The 23,067-nt window shown below is 38.9% G+C and overlaps 1 protein-coding gene across 2 annotated transcripts; it reads left to right on the top strand.

Annotated features, from left to right (window-relative positions):
• The first annotated feature begins 2,873 nt into the window (after positions 1–2,873).
• FBXO5 (F-box protein 5) lies at positions 2,874–16,487 on the top strand. Of its 2 annotated transcripts, none has more exons than XM_011943752.1 (5): positions 2,874–3,495; positions 10,917–11,634; positions 13,497–13,587; positions 14,491–14,673; positions 15,583–16,487. In XM_011943752.1, the coding sequence occupies exons 2-5, from the start codon at positions 10,955–10,957 to the stop codon at positions 15,832–15,834; spliced, it is 1,206 nt and encodes a 401-aa protein (XP_011799142.1). In that variant the 5' UTR covers positions 2,874–3,495; positions 10,917–10,954; the 3' UTR covers positions 15,835–16,487. The 2 variants fall into 2 exon arrangements, with proteins under 2 accessions (XP_011799142.1, XP_011799141.1); XM_011943751.1 differs by lacking the exon at positions 2,874–3,495 and adding an exon at positions 3,647–3,872.
• Positions 16,488–23,067: the final 6,580 nt, after the last annotated feature.

Genomic DNA, 23,067 nt, shown 5'->3' on the forward strand with positions numbered 1-23,067 from the left:
GTAGCTGGGATTACAGGCGCCCACCCCCACACCTGGCTAATTTTTTGTATTTTTAGTAGAGATGGGGTTTCACAATATTGGCCAGGCTGGTCTCGAACTCCTGACCTCAGGTGATCTGCCCACCTAGGCCTCCCAGGTGCTGGGATTACAGGCGTGAGCCACCACACCTGGCCAAAATTTCTACAAATTTAAATGTATTTGACTCATCCAGTGTTCCACATAGCTTTATTTTATACACCTTACCCCACAGACATGCCTCATGATTCGTATTCAGAAATTATTTACTGAACACCTATTATAGCTATTATGTAGCAAGCTCACAGATAATAAGCACAAGGGCAGGTATCATGTCCCATTTATTTCCATATATCCCACTGTTTTGCATGTGGTAGGTCTGCGATAAGAATTTTATGAAAGAATGAGGGCAGTTCTCTCTGCACTTCATGTTCCACCTAAACACCCAACAACTGATTGATGCTAATTTGGAAAATGAGATGTATACATCTATTGGCATCTAGTAAAATTCAGAATGTCCCCCTGCCCTTTATTTTTTGGTCGCCAGGCTGGAGTGCAGTGATGCGATCTCAGCTCACTGCAACCTCTGCCTCTGGGCTCAAGCCATCCTCCCACCTCGGCCTCCCAAGTAACTGTGACTACAGGTGTGCATCACCATGCCTGGCTAATTTTTGCTTTTTTTGTTTTTGGTAGAGATGGGGTTTCACCATGTTGACTCCTGGGCTCAAGCAGTCCTCCTGCCTGTGACTCCCGAAGTGCTGGGGTTACAGGATTGAGCCACCATACCCCGCCAGAGTGGCCCTAAGTTTCTCACTTAGATGAGAATTAGCAGGTGCCAGTGAACCGAACATATTGACAGTTATGAATAATATAATTAAAGCTCAAACATCACTTAATGTCAATGATTCAGGAACCCAATAAGCTGAAAAAAAAAATTATTCTAGCATGTAACAAAACATGCTTGGTTCTTTATATTACATTATGACAGAAATTTTGATTTCTCCAATAATCTAACAGCCTTTTTCTGGAGAATAAAAAACTGCTGGAGAACAAATCTAAGCTGAGGATAAGATCCAAAGGTTGTATTCCAGGTGCTCAGCTAATTTAATGAGCCAGGCGCGGTGGCTCATGCCACCCAGCACTTTGGGAGGCCAAGGAGGACGGATCAGTTGAGGTCAGGAGTTCAAGACCAGCCTGGCCAACAAGGTGAAAGAAACCCTGTCTCTACTAAAAATATAAAAATTAGCCAGGCGTGGTGGCACATGCCTATAATCCCAGCTACTTGGGAGGCTGAGGCAGAAGAATCGCTTGAACCAGGAGGCAGGGGTTGCAATGGGCCAAGATCGCACCACTGCACTCCAGTCTGGGCTACAGAGTGAGACTCGGTCTCAAAAAAATAAAAATAAAAAATAATGTAATGAGAACCCTTGCTTGCTTCAAATTTTGTATTTCTGCCAGCATCTGAAAATAAAAGAGGTGAATACAGTTATCTCTAAGGTCAAATTGTGAAGTAATGTGAAATGTACTAAAACCAACCAGGGCTCCAGCAGACAGTGTTATAGGCTAGCACAGCATAAGCGGAAAGGACATGGACTTTTTGAATCCTGCAGACTGGCACTAGAATTTCTGCTTACTAGCTGTGTGGTTCTGGTAGCCACAGTGAGAATTAACTCACACTGAGAAGCACAACCATTATACACTGAAAATAATGCTAACCTATTGTGAGAATGAAAGGCTAACATATACATTAATTTTTACAAAAAAAAGCTATTATAGTTTTAATATTCTATCAACAAATAACTACCTTGCCAAAATTCTTCCAACAACTAACCACTGCAATCAGAGGAAAGTCTAAACTCTACATGGAACACCCACAAGGTCCCACAGGATCTGGCTTCTGCCTATCTCTCTAACCTCATCTCCTCTCTTTCTTGCTAAGTTGTAGTCAGGCATTCCCTCTGCTTATTATTCCCTGTTTACTATGCAGCTCTGCATGGCCAGTTCAACACTCACATCCGGGTTCAAAGCCTCAGAAAGCGTCCTGACCATCCAAAATCCTTAACCTATACTAATCTGCATTCTCTACCCCAATACATTATCTAATATCCTTTTTCGTGTTCTGAAATTGTTCACTGTCAACTTCTTTCCCATTGGTCTCTGTAAACTCCCTGAAGGACAGGACTTTGTCTTTTCAACCCTGAAGCTTCAGGACCTAGCCCCAGGGCCAGGCTAGGGTGAGGGAAGGAAGCACAGGCCTCAGGTGCATTTACGGGAATGAAAAAAATTTCAGTCAGCAAGAGTGACACTATTTTAATGTAACATTTTTTAAATGGAAAATACAAAAAACCCATAATGAACTAATTATCAAATTTTAGGTAGACAGGATCCACCCAACACTTGTATGATTCATCCTAATTCTGGCCGCGCCACACAGGACTCGTCACTAACGGTACTGAACACTGACTACAGCCAAGAACTCACTCCGAGGCTGCAGAAAGGCACCAGAGGGAAACAGCAAACGAGGATTCGCCTTTTTGGAGTTCACATCCCGTTGCTTCACTGGGCTGTAGCCATAAAGCTGAGTTCAGGGAATGCACTGTCCTACTTAAGTGCATATTCAAATTGTGAAAAGTTGAGCATCACTAATACTCCGGTACACTTTCATACTGATGTCCATGCCAGCCATCACTAAAAACTCCCTTGGCCAGGGGGGTCCAGGGGGGACTTCTATTTATTCTTTTTTTGGGAGCAGGACTACTGTCTCCTACGCTTGGTCCTTGAAGGAAAGGAACAAAAACCCAGGAAAGCGTAAACCAAGTGTCTGAAGGGTGGTTGAAAATACAAATAAATGGGCTCGCAAGGAAGAAGTGCCTCGGTCCCACCCTCGGCCCCGCCGGAAGGCCCTGGGAGACGCAGCCGCAGATCTCCCGCAGCTGATGTCAGCCTGCCGCAGGGAGAGCCGCACAGCCCCTCTACGCGGCCCGCCCTCACCCAGCCCCGGGAAAAAAAATCGCGGGGAACCCCGGTGCGCAAGCGCCGACCCGCCAACTCCGCAGCCACAACCCGCCAAGGCGCCTGCGCAAAGACGTGGGTCAAGGGGAGGGGCGAGTTAGGAGGGAGAGCGGAGCGCGCGCGTAAATCCTAGAGAGGCGGGCTAAGCTGGGCTTGGGGGAGGGTCCGTCTTCCGGAAAGTCTGGATTCCCGGACGAGCCGAGTTGCCGCTTACCGAACTGCCGTTCGAGAGATGATCGAAGAAAGTCGGCTACCATTTGTACCCATCGAAGATCTCCAGATGGAAGCCGGCGCTGAATTTGGGCTTAGATTAGGACTTGCAGGAGGCCAGTCCGGAAGACGGCGGAGGGAATCTTGGCGGGCGCACGCATGCGTAGTAGGCCCTCCACACGTGTGGCCGGGCCGCGGCCTCCCCGCGCTCGGAGGTCCCGCCCCCGGCCGTAGCATCTTTCCGGACGTGGGTAGCCGGTAAGCTGAAAGGGGGCTGGGCTTCGCGGCTCGGCCCCGCCTCGGCAGCGTCCAATTGGGCTCGGAAGAGGGCGCCCCCACCCACCGCCCTCCTATTGGTGCGTGCATGCGAGCGACGCGCCTCATTGGACCGCGCGGATTTAGGCACCAAATTCAAAGATTTTAAAAGTACCAGCTGGCGCCTTTTAAGAGATACAGGTCTGTGAAGCAGGCAGGTTGCTCAGCTTCTCCCGGAGCGGTTCCTCTACCTGAGGCGGACTCCACGTCGGCTGGCATGAGCCGGCGCCCCTGCAGCTGCGCCCCACGGCCACCCCGCTGCTCCTGCAGCGCCAGCCCCAGCGCCGTGACAGCCGCCGGGCGCCCTCGACCCTCGGATAGTGAGTGAGGGGAGCGGGCGCGAGGGGGGCGCGCACGCCAGAGGGGTGCATGGGGAGGGCCGCAGCCTGAGGCCCTGACCCGACATCCCCCGGAGCCTGGGCGCGCGGCCACGCCACACGCCCGGCCTCCGGCGGCGGCAGCGGTTCCTGGGTCCAGGAGGAGGGCGGCTGGGGATCTTGGGGAAGCCAGATGTGCACGGGCCGGATGGCGGGCCGCGGGGTCCCGTCACCCACGCTGACCCTGGACTCCAACCCCTGGAGGTGCGGGTCGTGGCATCCCAGGGCGCCCTTTTTCCTTCTCGGAAGACCCACCAACCCCACCCTGCATGAATAGGCGCCAAATGCCCCTCCCCTCCCCCACCCCGGGGCCCCCGGCGGTGACAGGGCTGCGAGCAGGCAGCCCCCAGGGCCTGACCAGGTGCCTCACCTTCGTCCCCCTGCGCCCCTTTTCTACATCTGCCCCGCACCTTCACAGCCAAAGGCAGTTTCCCCGATTTTTCGCGGTCCCAGCCTCACTGGCGGGCGCGGGAGATCGCGCTCGCGGTTATCTCCCGCCTCCTCCGCGTGTCCTGCGCCCTGTGGGGCAGCCTCACCGATCTCAGGAGTTCTAGGTCTCCCTCCCCACTCCCGCCAAACGGAGTGACCCCCCCCCACCTCATTGGACCAGACTCAACTGGGACATCCAAACAAAAACGTTACTTTTCCCCATTTTTTTCTCCCTTTGCCCGTTAACCCAGTCTCAGGGCCTGGAGTGGAAAGGGAAGAGTTTTTAAAAAGCAGTTTTTACTACAAACCTTGAATTTGTCCATAGTGTTAAGATGATTTTGTGAGAATCGAAGAATTGGTGCCTTTTTCCCCATAACTCATGAAGAACTAGATAGTCCTTTATTTCAAAGCTGGTAGAGAGTGGAAGGCACTCAAATGCTTATTTTTACCCTCTTTGTTGCTACCTCTAAATAAAATCCATATGCCCTTATTTTTACCTGAGAAATAACCCAAAATGAAAAAAATTAGCAATTCGGCATTGTACTATTTTGTAATGACTCTTTCATTAAAAAAGAGCTCTAGAAGTCTCAGGAGAAAAAAAATGCTTAATTTTAATTTTAATAGTATATTTCTAGAAGATCCTGGATCATCAGTCTACCATCGAAATTTTGAAGCTTGATGGCTTTATGAGGGTTTTTTTTTTTCTTTTTTGATAACTCCATTTGTCTTTACTACCTTGCTCCTCAGAAAGAATTTACTGCCTGTTGGAATTTTTTCCCCAGTTTACAGGTTTGAGGAGATGAAATTAAAAATACATATATGTTACCTCCAAATAGTTTTGAAAGTAGGCTTTTCTAAAATTTTCTCTTAAAGATTACTTTATGGTCACAAGCATTGGGCCTCTTAAACTCTTAAGGAATGGCCATGCCTAACGTTGACCACATGGTAGTTATCTGTAGGTATTAGAGACTGGAACTTAATTATTTTAGTTAACAGAAGAGTTACAAAGATTTTTAAGGACTGCAGCCTTATTTATGATATTTAATATGGAGGATCAGGTCTATATTGGAAAATTAAATGTAAAGTCAAACATTGTAAAATTTTCTTTTCTCTGTATGACTGGGCTGGGAGTTGGTAAATGAGAAGTTTAAACAATGCCATGTATGAGTCTTATTACTATCTGCACTTGGGGGAAAAGTAGGAATAGGACATTCCAAGTTCACAAAGCTAGTCAAAAGGTTAAGCCAGGATTTTCATTCAAACTTGGATCTGATTCTTAACTCTATACATTCTAATGGAAAAGTATGTGTTATTCTGAAATATATACTTCTTTGTGAAATGTGCTTTACTACTTTTAAATGTTAATGATTGGCAATGTAAGGAATATGAAGGGATTTGGCTTATGTGATTAAAAATAGATTGTATTGACTAGACCCTTGTGACAGGGACTTTACCTTGCATTTAGTCCTGTTTTATTGTCTTATTCCCATTTTATGGATGAGGAAACTGAGATTTTTAAGCATTAATTTCATCAGTTTTCCATAACTCAGTAAATAGCACTATATCACCTTAGATACTCAAGGCTTAAACCCCAGGGTGTTTTTTTACTCTCCTTTTCTTCATATCCACATCTAGTAGATTAGCAGCAAGTTGACTTTACCCTCCTAAATAACAGACCTTGAATCTATGCAGTTATTTTCATTTCCGCTACAATCCTTCTAGTCTGAGTTTCCCACACTCTGTACTTCTGTGATAAACACTTCTAACTATGTTCTCTCTGCTTCTACTTTTACCTTCCTGCAATTCATTCTCCACAACTGCCAATGATCTTCTAAAAATGTAAACCAAACTTCTCTCCTCCACATAGGACCATCTGGAACGCTTCCACTAGATTTCCATAAGGTGTTCAGATTTCAGAACGTCAGCTTTGCTAAAAGATCATCCCTAATTAGTATCTTTCTCTCCCCCTACCCTGTCACTGAGTGGATGTTAGATAAATAAGTGAAATGGTTCAACTGAACTCTTAGCCCTCAACTGTTTAATTCAAGAGGTTATGAAGCCATATAATATTTTCTGTCTTTCTGGATAATAAGTCAATTATATGAATACTTCACATATTTCCCAAATTTGGCCTGGTCATTGGAAAACACTTAGCTAGTTAAAAGGAATGGATTTAACCTTTTGCAAACAGTTGCTTCAGCTTCCTTTTTTATAAAACATCATGCTGTGCTAATCTGTTTCTTCTGCAGTATTGTTATGGAAATGAAAAATACATTAATTTCACGTTTTAAAATTAAATCAACAGCCAACATCCAGATTTCACTTTCATTTAATACCTTTCTCCAAAAAAAAAAAAGGAAACCAGAGTTCCTTGGAGAAATGACTGACTCTAGGGCTGGAACAGGGAAATTAGAAGATGCGCTTAGAGCGTCTTGTAGTCCCAGAAAGTAAGGGATGTTCAAAACACAAAATGATTTAAGTATGTGAAATGGACACCAATGTCAACTGAAAGAGCTCACAATAGCAAAAGCTGGAACAATTTGAGCAATACATTAAGTAGTATTGGATTATAACCCAAAGTCTATGAGTTTATACTGATATAAATGATTGGTAGTATGAATAAATAAGAGATTAATGGACAAATCTTCTGTACAGAAGAATTTCAAATGATTTATAAATTTACTCCTTTAAGTGTGAGGTGTGCATAGTGACTTCCAAAAAGTTTCAAATGGAAAAAGAACAAAAAGGAGTAACTTCACATTTGGAGCAAGCTCAGAAATACTACCTCAGCCAAGTCATCAAGGTTAACATCAGTTCAAATCATAGCACCTTACCTCTGTGGTCTAAAAACCCACAGCCCCAGACTAAGACTGAGATAAACTTGACAAATCCTAATTGTGGAATAGGCTACAAAATAACCAGTATTTCTCAGATTTGTCAAGGTAATTATCAACAAGGAAATTGTCATAGTCAAGAGGAGCCTGAGGAGATATGATGACTAAATGTAATGTATCCTGGATAAGACCCTGGAACAGTAAAAAGACTTTAGGTAGGAACCACAGCAGTCCACATAAAATAGGGATTTTAGTTAATAATGCAGCAATATTGGTTAATTTGTTGTGACATGCATTCACGTTAGTAATGTAAGTTGAGCAATGGGGGTACAGGAATTCTGCACTATTCTTGCAACTTTTCTGTAAATTCAGAATAAGTTTATTAAAATTCTTTTAAAATACCAAACCTTTTCTTTCTTTTTTCTTTTTTAAGACAGGGTTTCCCTCTGTCTTCCAGGCTGGAATGCAGTTGTATGATCACAACTCCCTGCAGCCTCAACCTCCCTAGTAGTTGGGACCGCAGGTGCATGCCACCATGCCCAGCTAGTTTCTTTTTTTAATTTTTATACAGATGGAGCCTCTTTATGTTGCCTAGACTGGTCTGAACACCTGAGCTCAAGCAATCTCCCAATCCCAGCCTCCCAAAGTGTTGGGATTATAGGCATGAGCCACTGCACCTGACCTAAATACTAAATCTAATTATTCATGTGAAAATATATGTTGTTGCAAGAGGAATGTGGTAGTCATTTTAACTCCTTAAGTTAATTTCGTGAGGAAGAGTACAGATTCTAATGTTGGTATTAGCTAACAAAAAAAAATGGGAAACACATTTTTATATCATATGTCTTCATTGTGTCAGGCACTGCTATTTGCTTGGATTTTGTCATAAGCAGTAACAGTCATGTCTGGCCTTTAAGGAACTTAAAAGTACTTTTAAAAATTTCAATTTGGTAGTGCTTTAAAGTAGGGTTTGATGAGGTCTGAAAAGTTCCCTCAAAAAAAAAAAAAGAAGAAGCTCTCCATGAGTAATGGATTAGAAGCTAAATAGGCAAAGGAAGCGGAAAAGATATTCTAAGCAGGGAAAGGCATAAGGTACAAAGCCCCTGGGATGGAAAGGTCATTGTTACTAAGGACTGAAAAGGGCCAGCTCACATGAGAAAAAAATGTACACATTTTTTTCTTTAGTACCTTAAGTGCGCTTGCACCATAAATTCTGGCTTTTCTGTCATTTTTATAAACAGTATAAATGTTATTCATTAGATCTGTTTTTCCAGAGCACCTCATTATAATGAGGAAGAGAAATCTGCCTCATTTAATTAACTACCTGTATTGGGCAAACTAAGCTACACTTTAGTGTGCTCAATTGTAAAAATAACAATTCCCCATCCTACCTCAAAAGGTTTGTAAGCATTGGAAATTGCAAACTTCTAAACAAATTTAAAGTATTTGCATCATTATTAGCTCTAATTTTAAAGAACTGTCCATATTCAAAGAACAGTGTTGAATGAAAGAGGTTCTATAGGACAACCTCCCAGTAACTGTTCTAAAGACAGCAGAAAGAGAATGACTTTGAATTCCTGAAGTATTTTCAGGCCTTTTTGGTTTAGGCAGCTAAACAAAGCAGAGCGTGCCTTCATAAGTGGCTTCTGCTTTTTTATCCTCTCATGAAAATTGTGGTCATGTATAAATCAAACCTAATTCTTTAGTTGATTTGAGGCAAAAATAGAAGCAATCTCTTGGCATATTTTACTTTTCCTCTGAATGAAAGTAAACCACTCAGAATCATTTGTTCTAGATTTAGGGTTAATTAGGGGGCTAGAATTTGTATATTCTTTATTTTTTATGCAGCTCAACTCTTAATTTTATGTTTAGTGGGATCCTGGAGCACATACTATGTATCTTTCACTGTATTAACATTGGGAATTTACAAGCAGTTTCTCTCTACAAGTTACTTTCTATGAAAGTATCCATTTGTACTTTGAGTTGAAAAGTTTTGCTCTATGTAAAAAATGGTTAAATTTAATGTGAACACATTACCAATATTTAGTGCAGACTAAGCATACTGATGCTATATACGTTTACTTACAGGATAAATTGTTAGCTATATATGATTGGATTGTGTGGGGATGGTAGATGGGGCACATTTTAACCTGGCATTTAATATTCAGGCTCATGTCCGCATTGTTTCCCTACTCTTATTCTCTGCCTTCAACAATGCTAAACAGTTTCTGAACTCATCTACCATATTCCTTCCCAGCATTGTGCCATTGCTCAAATTGTGAATGCCCTTACCAGGCCACTGTTGCCTGACAATCCTAATCACTTTTTAGAGTTGTGGTTCTCAACTGAAGAATTGAGGAAATTTTGCAGCTGGCCTTTTCCCCTCCCCAATATTTGGCAATAACTGGTAACTGGAGACATTGCATATTGGGAGTGGGGGCTGCCCTTGGTGTCTAATGGGTAAAGACTGCTTAACATCCTACAATGCACAGGACAACCCCTGAGAACAAAGAGGCATTCACTGCAAAATGTAGCACAGGGATGGTGAAACCTTTCTTTAAAGCTATCTTAAGACGCTGCCTGCTCCATTGTGTCTTAACTGATTTCTTAGGTCCTGAGGGTTGGAGCAGGGTGGTAATAAAACCCTGAACAAGTCTTTCCTTTTTTTCTATTTATCATTAATAGCAAGTTTATCTTAAGTTATTTAAAGCAATTGACCAGTAATTTACACCTGCTGCCCTACCACTCATATTTTTAAATCTGGTTAATTGATTGGAGTGTCATTCTTTTCTTATTTACCAACTCTTACTTTTGATTGATAGCAGAACTATTCATTCTTACGGTGGAATGTCTTTGTTCAGTGATTAAAAGACAGCAGTTTCCAGCACATATTAGAGAAGATACAGGGAGATGTCCCTGTACTTGAGTTTACTATCCAGTAAGGTAGACAAACGCTTTAAATATATTAGAAGTCACCAAGAGCACCCATCAGAATAAAACTTGGAGATAAGAGCTGTGGGAATTCAGGTAGACTTTAATTTATAGTTGTTTAAATGTGTTATTAGTTCTTTTCTCCACGCTACCTATAGATTTCTTGATTAGTTATTTTAAGGCTTGCAATCATTGCTAATGGTGAAATAATATACAAAATTTTTATTATTTTTATCAAGATTATTCCCACCCTTATACATTGTCCTCCTGTACTAATCTTAACCATTTTTGCTGTCAGTGGCTTGGGTTGTGCTTAAGTCAAAGAGAACCATAATGTCATTTAAGTCCAAGGAATAAACACTGAATCTAAAAGTATTTGTGGTTACTTTAAGGATAACTTTGACCATAGAGCCTACTCTTTTGATACATCACATTTCCTCATTTGTTCCATAAACACAGATGTTTATTATATAGCCCCTTTTTCCACTATTATTTACTCAATCAGTTATGGATAACAGTCAGATGTTACAGCCATCCAAAAGCAGTCTGTTCTGAAATGCCTTCTCAAGAATAATATAATTTGTATATACTTACAAGATTTAAGTAATATTTTCACATATTGTTGTCATATCAATAATTAAACTTGAATAACATCACAGCTGTATAAGCAAGTACATGTAGACAATACCTAACGCTGAGAGATTGCAAAGTAATCTTTGTATATCCCAATTTAAGAAGTAGGGATGTGTGGAAATTTTGCCATTAAGATGTAAATGTTATGTTCTTTTTATAGGTTGTAAAGAAGAAGAAAGTTCTACCCTTTCTGTCAAAATGAAGTGTGATTTTAATTGTAACCATGTTCATTCCGGACTTAAACTGGTAAAACCTGATGACATTGGAAGACTAGTTTCCTACACCCCTGCATATTTGGAAGGTTCCTGTAAAGACTGCATTAAAGACTATGAAAGGCTGTCATGTATTGGGTCACCGATTGTGAGCCCTAGGATTGTAGAACTTGAAACTGAAAGCAAGCCCTTGCATAACAAAGAAAATCAACATGTGCAACAAACACTTAATAGTACAAATGAAATAGAAGCACTAGAGACCAGTAGACTTTATGAAGACAGTGGCTATTCCTCATTTTCTCAACAAAGTGGCCTCAGTGAACATGAAGAAGGTAGCCTTCTGGAGGAAAATTTCAGTGACAGTCCCCAATCCTGCCTGCTACAAATACAAAGCCCAGACCAATATCCCAACAAAAACTTGCTGCCAGTTCTTCATTTTGAAAAAGTGGTTTGTTCAACATTAAAAAAGAATGCAAAACGAAATCCTAAAGTAGATCGGGAGATGTTGAAGGAAATTATAGCCAGAGGAAATTTTAGACTGCAGAATATAATTGGCAGAAAAATGGGACTAGAATGTGTAGATATTCTCAGTGAACTCTTTGGAAGGGGACTCAGACATCTCTTAGCAACTATTTTAGCACAACTCAGTGATATGGACTTAATCAAGTAAGTACTGTTTTGAATATACATATTAGCATAATCCGCTGAACATTGCTATTAGTGGCTCAGTACCACCAGCTCATGCAAAGGCTGTTGTACAGGTTGAGTGTCCCTCATCTGAAATGCTTGGGACCAGAAGGATTTCAGATGTTTTTCGAATTTTGGAATATTTGTATTATACCCTACAGGTTAAACAGTTGAATATCCCTAATCCGAAATCCAAAAGTGCTCCAATGTGCATTTCCTTTAAGCATCATGTCAGCATTCAGAAGTTTTCAGATTTTTGGATTAGAAATGCTCAACCTGTTGTAGGTAGCCTTACAATGTTGTTTAATTGCAGTAATGACTTTTGCTGGTGTATTGCTACCTGTGTGCCACTAAGATGAAAGAAAACTTTAGAATTATGCATTTAACCTAGTCATTTCAAATTTTATATTCATGCTATTTCAAAACTGTTTCTGTTGGATTAGGATCTTTGTTCCTTTTAGTTTTGACATTTCTAATATGTAAGTTACATCTTTGGGGCTTAACTATAAAACAGCCTAGTTCCAGTCTACATGTCTAATAGGCATTATGACTTGTCACACCAGAAAGTATGAAGTAATTTTTGTTCTTTCTAAGCCATTTTTTGGTGGTAGGGCTCTCCTAGGTTTGATAGTCATGAAAATATGAAGATCCACAAATAGGGATTTGTGATTTATGATTATTATTATTATTATTATTATGTATTTATTTATTTATTTTGAGACAGGGTTTCAGTCCCGTCACCCAGGCTGGAGTGCAATGGTGCAATCTTGGCTTACTGCAACCTCCGCCTCCCAGGCTCTGTTTATGACGATTTCTTAGAAACCTTGTGCTAATCACCATTTCTTTCTCAATCTACCAAGGAAAATCACTTAGTCAGATAACTTTGAAAATTAAGGTGATTATGCAGACTAGAATTAGATAGGACTCAACTGGGGTTGGGGGTTTTTTGTTTGTTTGTTTTTTTGGCTTTTTGAAAAATTATCTGGAGATAACTCTTTGTAAGTATGAGTTTACACTGGTCTTTATGAAAAAAGAGCTAAAGCAAAACAGATATAAACAACTTCTTGGGTTTTTTTTTGTTTTTTGAGACGGAGTCTCGCCCTGTCACCAGGCTGGAGTGCAGTGGCGTGATCTCGGCTCACTGCAACCTCTGCCTTCCGGGCTCAAGTGATTCTCCTGCCTCAGCCTTCTGAGTAGCTGGCACTACAGGCTCGTGCCACCATGCCCAGCTAATTTTTGTATTTTTAGTAGACACGGGGTTTCATTGTGTTGGGCAGGATGGTCTCTCAATCTCTTGACCTTGTGATCTGCCCGCTTTGGCCTTCCAAGGTGCTGGGATTACAGGCATGAGCCTAAACAGCTTGAAGGACAATCAAATCAGTATCACAGATTCTACTTTTTCTGTTAACATAGTGAGTTTCTAAAGTTGGTTTCTAATAGCAGTCTGCCTAGAGTACTTTGAAATTTGTCTATTACTTTTACCAGATAGCTAACATGGTATCATATATATATAAATATACACATACACACACACACACACACACAATGGTAGCTACTATTTGATGTTTGCAGATATTGTGAAAAAATACTGTACAAAGCAGTGGTTCTTAAGCCTCAATGCACTTAGAATTACTTGATGAGGAGGGAGTTTTTTAAAAATATAGAGCCCTGAGCTCCATTTTAGACCAGTTAAAACCGCCAGGCAATTGTAATGTGGTCAGGTTTGAGAAGCACTACTAATAATGTAAATACCTTTTGCACTGCTAATGTTTTTCTACTGTATTCATCTTAGCTCTTTGTGATGCTTTAATTATTTCATTTATGGTAATTTACTTTTCCAGTGTGTCTAAAGTGAGCATAACTTGGAAGAAGATCCTAGAAGATGATAAGGGAGCATTCCAGTTGTACAGTAAAGCAATACAAAGAGTTACCGTAAGTGTTTGCAGATGATGTTTTTAGTTAAAAATGCAGTGCTAGTACTCTTCTAGAAATAGAGGAAAAAAAAAACAGGTAATCTGGAAACCCTTCTTTACATTCATAAAGTATTTCAGCCTTATACTAGAACTTAGAAACCACATTCAAAAATAAAGAAATCTCAACTCAATCATTTATTTCTCAGATTCTTCCTAGAAGTAGAATGTCTAAAGTAACAAAGGGAAAATTACTCAATTCTCAGATAGAGTTGACCATTAGTCAATCTTAGTTGCCAGTTGTTTGTATGTGTATTTTATAACTTTTGGAAAATTTAGAAAAGCTGTTTTACTTTTTAAGTATTAAGTACCATATAGACTCTGCATTTAAAGTGATTTCTCACAGTTTTGGTTCACAGTTTCTGTCAATAAGTTAGGCTTGATATGCGTGAGTATTTAGGTATTGCTTTGTTTAAGTACGTGCAGGTAAATTGCATGTAGGGATAAGTCTCTTATATAATCTTGTCATTTTTTTTTTTTTTTTTTTTAGACGGAGTCTCTCTCTGTCGTCCAGGCTGGAGTGCAGTGGCGCGATCTTAGCTCACTGCAAGCTCTGCCTCCCGGGTTCATGCCATTCTCCTGCCTCAGCCTCCCAAGTAGCTGGGACTACAGGCGCCTGCCACCACGCCCGGCTAATTTTTGTTATGTGTTTAGTAGAGACGGGGTTTCACCGTGTTAGCCAGGATAGCCTCGATCTCCTGACCTCGTGATCCGCCCATCTCGGCCTCCCAAAGTGCTGGGATTACAGGCTTGAGCCACCGCACCCGGCCATCATTTCTTTTATATATAAACATAAAAATGTCTCATTGTTGAGGATACAGGAAATAATTTCTAAGTTCTATTAAAACTTTTTTTTTTTAATTAGGAAAACAACAATAAATTTTCACCACATGCATCAACCAGAGAATATGTTATGTTCAGAACCCCACTGGCTTCTGTTCAGAAATCAGCAGCCCAGACTTCTCTCAAAAAAGATGCTCAAACCAAGGTATCCAATCAAGGTGATCAGAAAGGTTCTACTTATAGTCGACACAATGAATTCTCTGAGGTAATTTTTTGTCTAATCATAAATCTTAAAACATAAGGGATTTAGAGTAAGAAATGTAAAAGAACTTTCAAGGTCAAAATGTAACTTGGCTCTAGATAATAACTAGATTAATCTCTGACATTAAGAAACCTGATATTGGTGATCATTTAAATTTAATTGTAGTATAATTAGAACTATTAGAGATTTCATTAGTGTCCTCTTCATTTCACTCACAATAGTGTGGAAAACAAAAGAAACATGAAATTAGGAAAGTACACAGAAATGTATTTCTATGAATATTAGGTACTGCTTGGCATTGTTTATGAAAGTTCAGTGATTTTGGGTTCTAATTTAGAAACACTGAGGAAATAATGAAAAACCTAGATTTCTTATGAAAGTACTCAATACTACATTTTGCAGTTTCCGCCTATAAGAACTGAGGAAGAGAGTTAAGTGGAAAAAGGCAAGCTTTCTGAACTTGAAGGGCCTTCTATTATACCCTCAGATCAGTGAGTGATGGCTTTCTGAACTTGAAGGGCCTTCTATTACACCCTCAGATCAGTGAGTGATGTGTGCTAAAAGTTCTACTCACATGTAGATAACTTTGCAAGCTTAATTTAGATAACTTACCAAAATTATAGAATATTTTCTGATTCACATTGATCAGTAAATGTAAATCCTACATAACAAAACTAGTCTTAAATTTTATGCCATAATGAGTAATGCAACATACAAATTTATTCAGAAAGTATTTATTGAGCATCTGCTATCAGGTACTACATAGATAAAACTTAGGGCAGTAGTTATCGTATGTGTGACAGTGATATTTCATACATGTATTGGGGAAGGTGCAAGGGTGTCCTTCTTGGTTTTACTAACTAAAGTACATGTTGCTGAAATTTGTTTATAGTTTTTTTTTTTTCTTTTTAGGTTGCCAAGACTTTGAAAAAGAACGAAAGCCTCAAAGCCTGTGTTCGCTGTAATTCACCTGCAAAATATGATTGCTATTTACAACGGGCAACCTGCAAACGAGAAGGCTGTGGATTTGATTATTGTACGAGGTGTCTCTGTAATTACCATACTACTAAAGACTGTTCAGATGGCAAGCTCCTCAAAGCCAGTTGTAAAATAGGTCCCCTGCCTGGTACAAAGAAAAGCAAAAAGAATTTACGAAGATTATGATCTCTTATCAAATCAATTGTTACTGATCATGAATGTTAGTTAGAAAATGTTAGGTTTTAACTTAAAAAAAATTGTATTGTGATTTTCAATTTTATGTTGAAATCAGTGTAGTATCCTGAGGTTTTTTCCCCCCAGAGGGTAAAGAGGATAGACAACCTCTTAAACTATTTTTACAATTTAATGAGAAAAAGTTTAAAATTCTCAATACAAATCAAACAATTTAAATATTTTAAGAAAAAAGGAAAAGTAGATAGTTATGTGATACTGAGGGTAAAAAAAAAAAAAATTGATTCAATGTTATGGTAAAAGGAAACCCATGCAGTTTTACCTAGACAGTCTTAAATGTAAGTCTGGTTTTCCATCTGTTAGCATTTCAGACATTTTATACTCATCTTATTCAATTGATACCAATAGAAATATCAACTTCTGGAGTCTATTAAATGTTTTGTCACCTTTCTAAAGCTTTTTTTGTGTGTATATTTCCCAAGAAAGTATCCTTTGTAAAAACGTGCTTGTTTTCCTTATTTCTGAAATCTGTTTTAATATTTTTGTAGACATGTAAATATTTCTGTATTTTTTATATGTCAAAGAAAATGTCTTTTGTATGTACATACAAAAATAAATTTTGCTAAATAAAATTGTTATAAGCTTAATGTATACCTTTTATAAACATTGTAATCCTGGAAACAACTGAATTAGGAAGCTGCAGTAGACTGCGTTTGTGTGAAGGCATTGAATGGATTTTTGTGATGGTTTTTCTGGGGAGCTTGTGAGATTTTTAGACAGTACCCTGATCCTGGTTTTTCCCCACTTAATAGCTTAATTCAGTAGTTGTGGGTTGGGTCTTGAGATAAACATCTCAAGATGATTCAATACAGGAAGAGCATAAAAGACACTGGTAAATACTGATACGGTAATTTATCTATCACTAAACGAGCTGAACTTGGATTAAATAGCGCCCCATACCCCCAAAAAAGCTAGAAGGATTTAAATTGTATAGAACAAGATGCCATCTTGGCTGCAGTCAAACAGATGTGCTAGTAACAAGAGCCCAGAACAAGGATGTCTTTATTCCTTAATTCCAAAGTTATGTTTCAGTTTCAATTGTGAATATGGGGAAATCCTAAGAGGTTGAATTCAGACTAGACCCTTCAAAGATTGAAGGGTGGGCCTCGGATGCTATCAATTAGGCCCCAAAGAAGTTTAAGGGCTTTGCATTTGATCTCAACAAAAACCTAAGTTAGAGGGTCCCTCCTGTCAACTCCCAGGCCATCACTGATCCTTGTCACTGTAGACTTTTCAAGGATTTTCTATAAATGGAGTCAAAGTTTGCTTTCACTGAAGGCTATTTTGACATTCATCTGTGTGCGTGCATCAGTAGTTAATGGGCTTTTCGTTATGAGGCAATATGCTGTTAGATATACCAGTTTGTTCACCAGTTGATGGATGTTTCGCTCTTTACTCCATTTTCTGCTATTACAAGTAAGGTGCTGTCAGTGCAATCAAATTAGAACTCAAGATTAAGAAACTCACTCAGAACCGCACAACTACATGCAAACTGAACAACCTGCACCAGAATGACTACTGGGTGAATAACAAAATTGAGGCAGAAATAAAGATGTTCCTCGAAACCAATGAGAACAAAGACACCATACCAGATTCTCTGGGACACATTTAAAGCAGTGTGTAGAGAGAAATTTATAGCACTAAATGCACACGAGAAGGCGGGAAAGATCTATAATTGACACCTAACATCACAACTAAAAGGACTAGAGGAGCAAGAGCAAACAAATTCAAAACTAGCAGAAAATAAGAACTAAGCAAAGCTGAAGGAGATAGAGAGATGAAAAACCCTTCAAAAAAATCAGTGAATCCAGGAGCTGATGTTTTGAGAAGATCAACAAAATAGACCACTAGCCAGACTAATGAAGAAAAGAGAAGAATCAAATAGATGCAATAAGAAATGATAAAGAGGATATAACCACCGACCCCACAGAAATGCAAACTACCATCACAGAATACTATAAACGCCTCCACGCAAATAAACTAGAAAATCTATAAGAAATGGACAAATTCCTGGACATATACTCCCTCCCAAGACTAAAGCAGGAAGAAGTCAAATCCCTGAATAGACCAATAACAAGTTCTGAAATTGAGGCAGTAATTGATAGCCTACCAACCAAAAAAAGTCCAGGAAGGGATGGATTCACAGCCGAAATTCTACCAGAGGTACAAAGAGGAGCTGGTACCATTCCTTCTTAAACCATTCCAAACAATAGAAAAAGAGAATTCTCCCTAACTCATTTTATGAGGCCAGCATCATCCTGATACCAAAACCTGGCAGGGAGATAACAAAAAAAGAGAATTTCAGGCCAATATCCCTGATGAACATCTATGTGAAAATCCTCTAAATTACTGGCAAACTGAATGCAGCAGCACATCAAAAAGCTTATCCACCATGATCAAGTCAGCTTCATCCCTGGGATGCAAGGCTGGTTCAACATACACAAATCAATAAACGTAATCCATCACAAACAGAGCCAATGACAAAAACCACATGATTATCTCAATAGATACAGAAAAGACCTTCAACTAAATTCAACAGCCCTTCATGCTAAAAACTCTCAATAAATTAGGTATTGATGGAACATATCTCAAAATAATAAGAGCCATTTATGACAATCCCACAGCCAATATCATGCTGAATGGGCAAAAATTGGAAGCATTCCCTTTTAAAACCGGCACTAGACAAGGATGCCCTCTCTCACCACTGCTGTTCAACATAATGTTGGAAGTTCTGGCCAGGGCAATAGGCAAGAAAATAAATACAGGATATTCAATTAGAAAAGAGAAAGTCAAATTGTCTCTGTTTGCAGATGACATGATGGTATATTTAGAAAACCCCATCATCTCAGCCCAAAATCTCCTTAAGCTGATAAGCAACTTCAGCAAAGTCTCAGGACACAAAATCAATGTGCAAAAATCACAAGCATTCCTATATACCAATAACAGACAGAGAGCCAAATCATGAGTGAACTCCCATTCACAATTATTACAAAGAGAATAAAATACCTAGGAATACAACTTACAAGGGATTGAAGGACCTTTTCAAGGAGAACTACAAACCACTGCTCAAGGAAATAAGAGAGGACACAAACAAATGGAAAAACATTCTATGCTCATGGATAGGAAGAATCAATATCGTGAAAATGGCCATGCTACCCAAAGTAATTTATAAATTCAATGCTATCCCCATCAGGCTACCATTGACTTTCTTACAGAATTGGAAAGAACTACTTTAAATTTCATATGGAACCAAAAAGACCCCACATAGCCAAAACAATCCTAAGCAAAAAGAACAAAGCTGAAAGCATCACGCTAACTGACTTCAAACTATACTACAAGACTGCAGTAACCAAAACAGTGTGGTACTGGTACCAAAACAGATATATAGACCAATGGAACAGAACAGAGGCCTCAGAAATAACACCACACATCTACAACCATCTGATCTTTGGCAAACCTGACAAAAACAAGCAACGAGGAAAGAATTACCTATTTAATAAATGATGTTAGGAAAACTGGGTAGCCGTATGTAGAAAGCTGAAACTGGATCTCTTCCTTACACCTTATACAAAAATTAACTCAAGATGGATTAACAACTTAAACGTAAGACCTAAAACCATAAAAACTCTAAAAGAAAACCTAAGCAATGCCATTCAGAACATAGGCATGGGCAATTACTTCATGAACAAAACACCAAAAGCAATGGCAACAAAAGCGAAAATTGATAAATGGGATCTAAGTAAACTAAAGAGCTTCTGCACAGCAAAAGAAACTATCATCAGAGTGAAGATGCAACCTACAGAATGAGGGAAAATTTTTGCAATCTATCCATCAGACAAAGGGCTAATATCCAGAATCTACAAAGAACCAACAAATTTACAAGAAAAAAACAACCCCATGAAAAAGTGGGTGAAGGATATGAACAGACACTTCTCAAAAGAAGACTTTTATGCAGCCAACAAACGTATGAAAAACAGCTCATCATCACTGGTCATTAAAGAAATGCAAATCAAAACTACAAGGAGATACCATCTCATACCAGTTAGAACTGAAATCATTAAAAAGTCAGGAAACCACAGATGCTGGAGAGGATGTGGAGAAATAGGAACGCTTTTACACTATTGGTGGGATTGTAAATTAGTGTGACCATTGTGGAAGACAGTGTGGCGATTCCTCAAGGAACTAGAACCAGAAATACCATTTGACCCAACAATCTCATTACTGGGTGTATACCCAGAGGATTATAAATCATTCTACTATAAAGACACATGCACACGTGTGTTTACTGTGGCACTATTCACAATAGCAAAGACTTGGAACCAACCCAAATGCCCATGAATGATAGACTGGATAAAGAAAATGTGACACATATACACCATGGAATATTATGCAGCCATAAAAAAGGATGAGTTCATGTTCTTCTCAGGGACATGGATGAAGCTGGAAACCATCATTCTCAGTAAACTAACACAAGAATGGAAAACAAAACACCACATGTTCACACTCATAAGTGGGAGCTGAACAATGAGAACACATGGACATGAGGGGAATAGAGTGACATCACACACCAGAGCCTGTTGGGGCTGGGGGACTGGGGGAGGGATAGCATTAGGAGAAATACTTAATGTAGATGACAGGTTGATGTGGGCAGCAAACCACCGTGGCACGTGTATAGCTATGTAACAAATCTACACGTTCTGCCCATGCACTCCAGAACTTAAAGAATATATTAAAAAAAAAAAAAAAACAAGTAAGATGCTGTAAACATTCATAACAAGTCTTTGTAAGTGGTTATATTTTCATGTCTCGGGTAAATAAGAGTAGAAAGGTTAAATGGTATGCTGCATGTATTTTCAGCTTTTTAAGAAAATAACAAAGTGTTTTCTAAAGTAGCTGTGCCATTGTATGTTCTCAAATAGTGTGTGGGAATTCCATTTATTTCAGGTTCTTGTCAAAACTCGGTATTGTCAGTCTTTTTAATTTTAGTCATTCTAATGAGTGCGTAGTAGTATCCTGTTTTAATTTCCGTTTCTCTAATAACTAACGATGTTTAGCATCTTTCATGTTATTTGCCTCTGTACATTTTGGTGATGTGTTAAAATTATTTGCTTTTGCAACCTCATGAGAGAACTTGAAAAAAAGTTATTTCCCTTTTTTTATTGTGTTATTTCATTGTCGAGATTTGAGAGTATATATTCTGGATACAGGTGCTTTATCAGCGTATGCCTTGTCGTTCATTTTCTTTTTTATTATTTATTTATTTATTTATTTATTTATTGAGACGGAATCTCGCTCTGTCCCCCAGGCTGTAGTGCAGTGGCGGGATCTTGGCTTACTGCAAGCTCCGCCTCCCGGGTCCACACCATTCTCCCGCCTCTGCCTCTAGAGTAGCTGGGACTACAGGTGCCCACCATTATGCCCGCCTAATTTTTTTTTTTTTTTTTTTTTTCAGTAGAGATGGGGTTTCGCCATGTTAGCCAGGACGGTCTCGATCTCCTGAGCTTGTGATCTGCCCGCCTCGGCCTCCCAAAGTGCTGATATTATAGGCATGAGCCACCGCGCCTGGCTGTCTTTCATTTTCTTAGCAGTATCTTTGAAAGTTTTTTTATATAAAGTTCAAATTATCGGTTTTTCCTTTATGGATCACACTTTTGGTGCTGTATCTAAGAAATACAGTGGAATATGTGGATCTAAGTGGATATCTACTTGTTCAACACAGTTTGTTGACAAGACCGTTCTTTCTTTACCAAACTACGTTTGCACCTTGGTCAAAAACCAGTTTTATATAAATATGAGGGACCATTTCAGGAATTTATTCTGTTTAATTAATATCTTTGCCTCCTGAACTCCAAAACCACACTGCCTGGATAACTGTAGCTTTATAAGTCTTGACTTCAGGTAATGAGAGTTCTTTATTTCTTTTCTGCCAAAAAAAAAAAAAAAAAAAAAATCCCTTTTTTTCTCCAAGTTGTTTTGCCTATCCTACTTTTTTTGGCATTTCTACATAGAATTTATAACCAGCTTACCAATTTCTATAGACACATATATGGATTTTGTCATTAAAGAAATGCAAATCAAAACTACAAGGAGATATAGATTTTGTGTCTATAGTCTATAGACACTATAATGGATTTTGATAGGGATTACAATGAATCTATAGATCAATTTATAGAGAACTGATATCTTAGCAACCTTGAGTTTTTCAATCCATTAACACAGAGTTCTTCCACTGATTTCCATATTTCAAAATCTCTCTTAGCAAAGTTTTATCTTTTCATTGTATGTCTTGTGCACTTTACATCCGCTTTACCCCTGTTTTTTGTGCTATTGTAAATGGCATTTTAATTTCAATTTTCAATGATTTATTGCTAATGTACTGAAATACAATTTATTCTCATATTGATCTTGTATTCTGCAACCTTACAAAACTCAGTTATAATTGAAAGTCTTGTTCTCTGTAGGTGATTTTTGTCTTCTACAAATAAATACAGTTTTATTTCTTCCATTTCAATCTATATGGTTTGTATTTATTTTCCTTGCCAATTTGTACTAGCTAAAACCGCCAGTAAAATAGAAATAAAAAAATGTTGATGCAGATACACTTGCCTTGTTCCAGATGTTAGGGGAAAACATTCAGAATGATGTTAGCTGTAGGTTTTTCAAATATCCTCTTATCAAGATGATGTTCCATTTTATTCCTAGCTTGTTGGGAATTTTTATCAGAAATGGCTGTTGGATTTTGTCAATTTTTTTCCTCCATCAATTCATACAACCATGTGGTTATTCTCTCTGGATTTGTTAACATGAATTACATTGATTGATTTTCAAGTGTTAAAGCAATCTTGCATTCCTGGGGTTAATGCCACTTCATCACAATGTATTAATTACCCTTTTAAAATATTATATATTTAAATATGTATACATATATATTTGTTAATTTGTATTTATATTTATGAGGAATATTGGTCTGTAGTTTTCATGCAATGCCTTTGGGACATATTCTTTTCTTTTCAATTTTCTGGATGTTTGTGTAGAATTGGTATTATTTCTTCCCTTACTATTGCTGGAATTCTACAAGGGAGCCATCTGAGTCTGTCATTTTCTTTGTGAAAAGGTGTTTGAAATACAGCTTTTTAATAGATAAAGGTCTATTCAGGTTATCTATTT

The sequence above is a fragment of the Colobus angolensis genome, unplaced genomic scaffold, assembly GCF_000951035.1.
Source record: "Colobus angolensis palliatus isolate OR3802 unplaced genomic scaffold, Cang.pa_1.0 Scaffold221, whole genome shotgun sequence".
Lineage (NCBI taxonomy): Eukaryota > Metazoa > Chordata > Mammalia > Primates > Cercopithecidae > Colobus > Colobus angolensis.

What these genes read in the sequence shown, in the direction of transcription:
- FBXO5 (XM_011943751.1), top strand. Translation starts at nt 3,770, where the DNA reads ATGAGCCGGCGCCCCTGCAGCTGCGCCCCACGGCCACCCCGCTGCTCC. An exon ending in GCGCCCTCGACCCTCGGATA is followed by an intron (nt 3,873 to 10,916) that starts GTGAGTGAGGGG and finishes TTCTTTTTATAG; the next exon opens with GTTGTAAAGAAGAAGAAAGT. An exon ending in AAGCAATACAAAGAGTTACC is followed by an intron (nt 13,588 to 14,490) that starts GTAAGTGTTTGC and finishes TTTTTTAATTAG; the next exon opens with GAAAACAACAATAAATTTTC.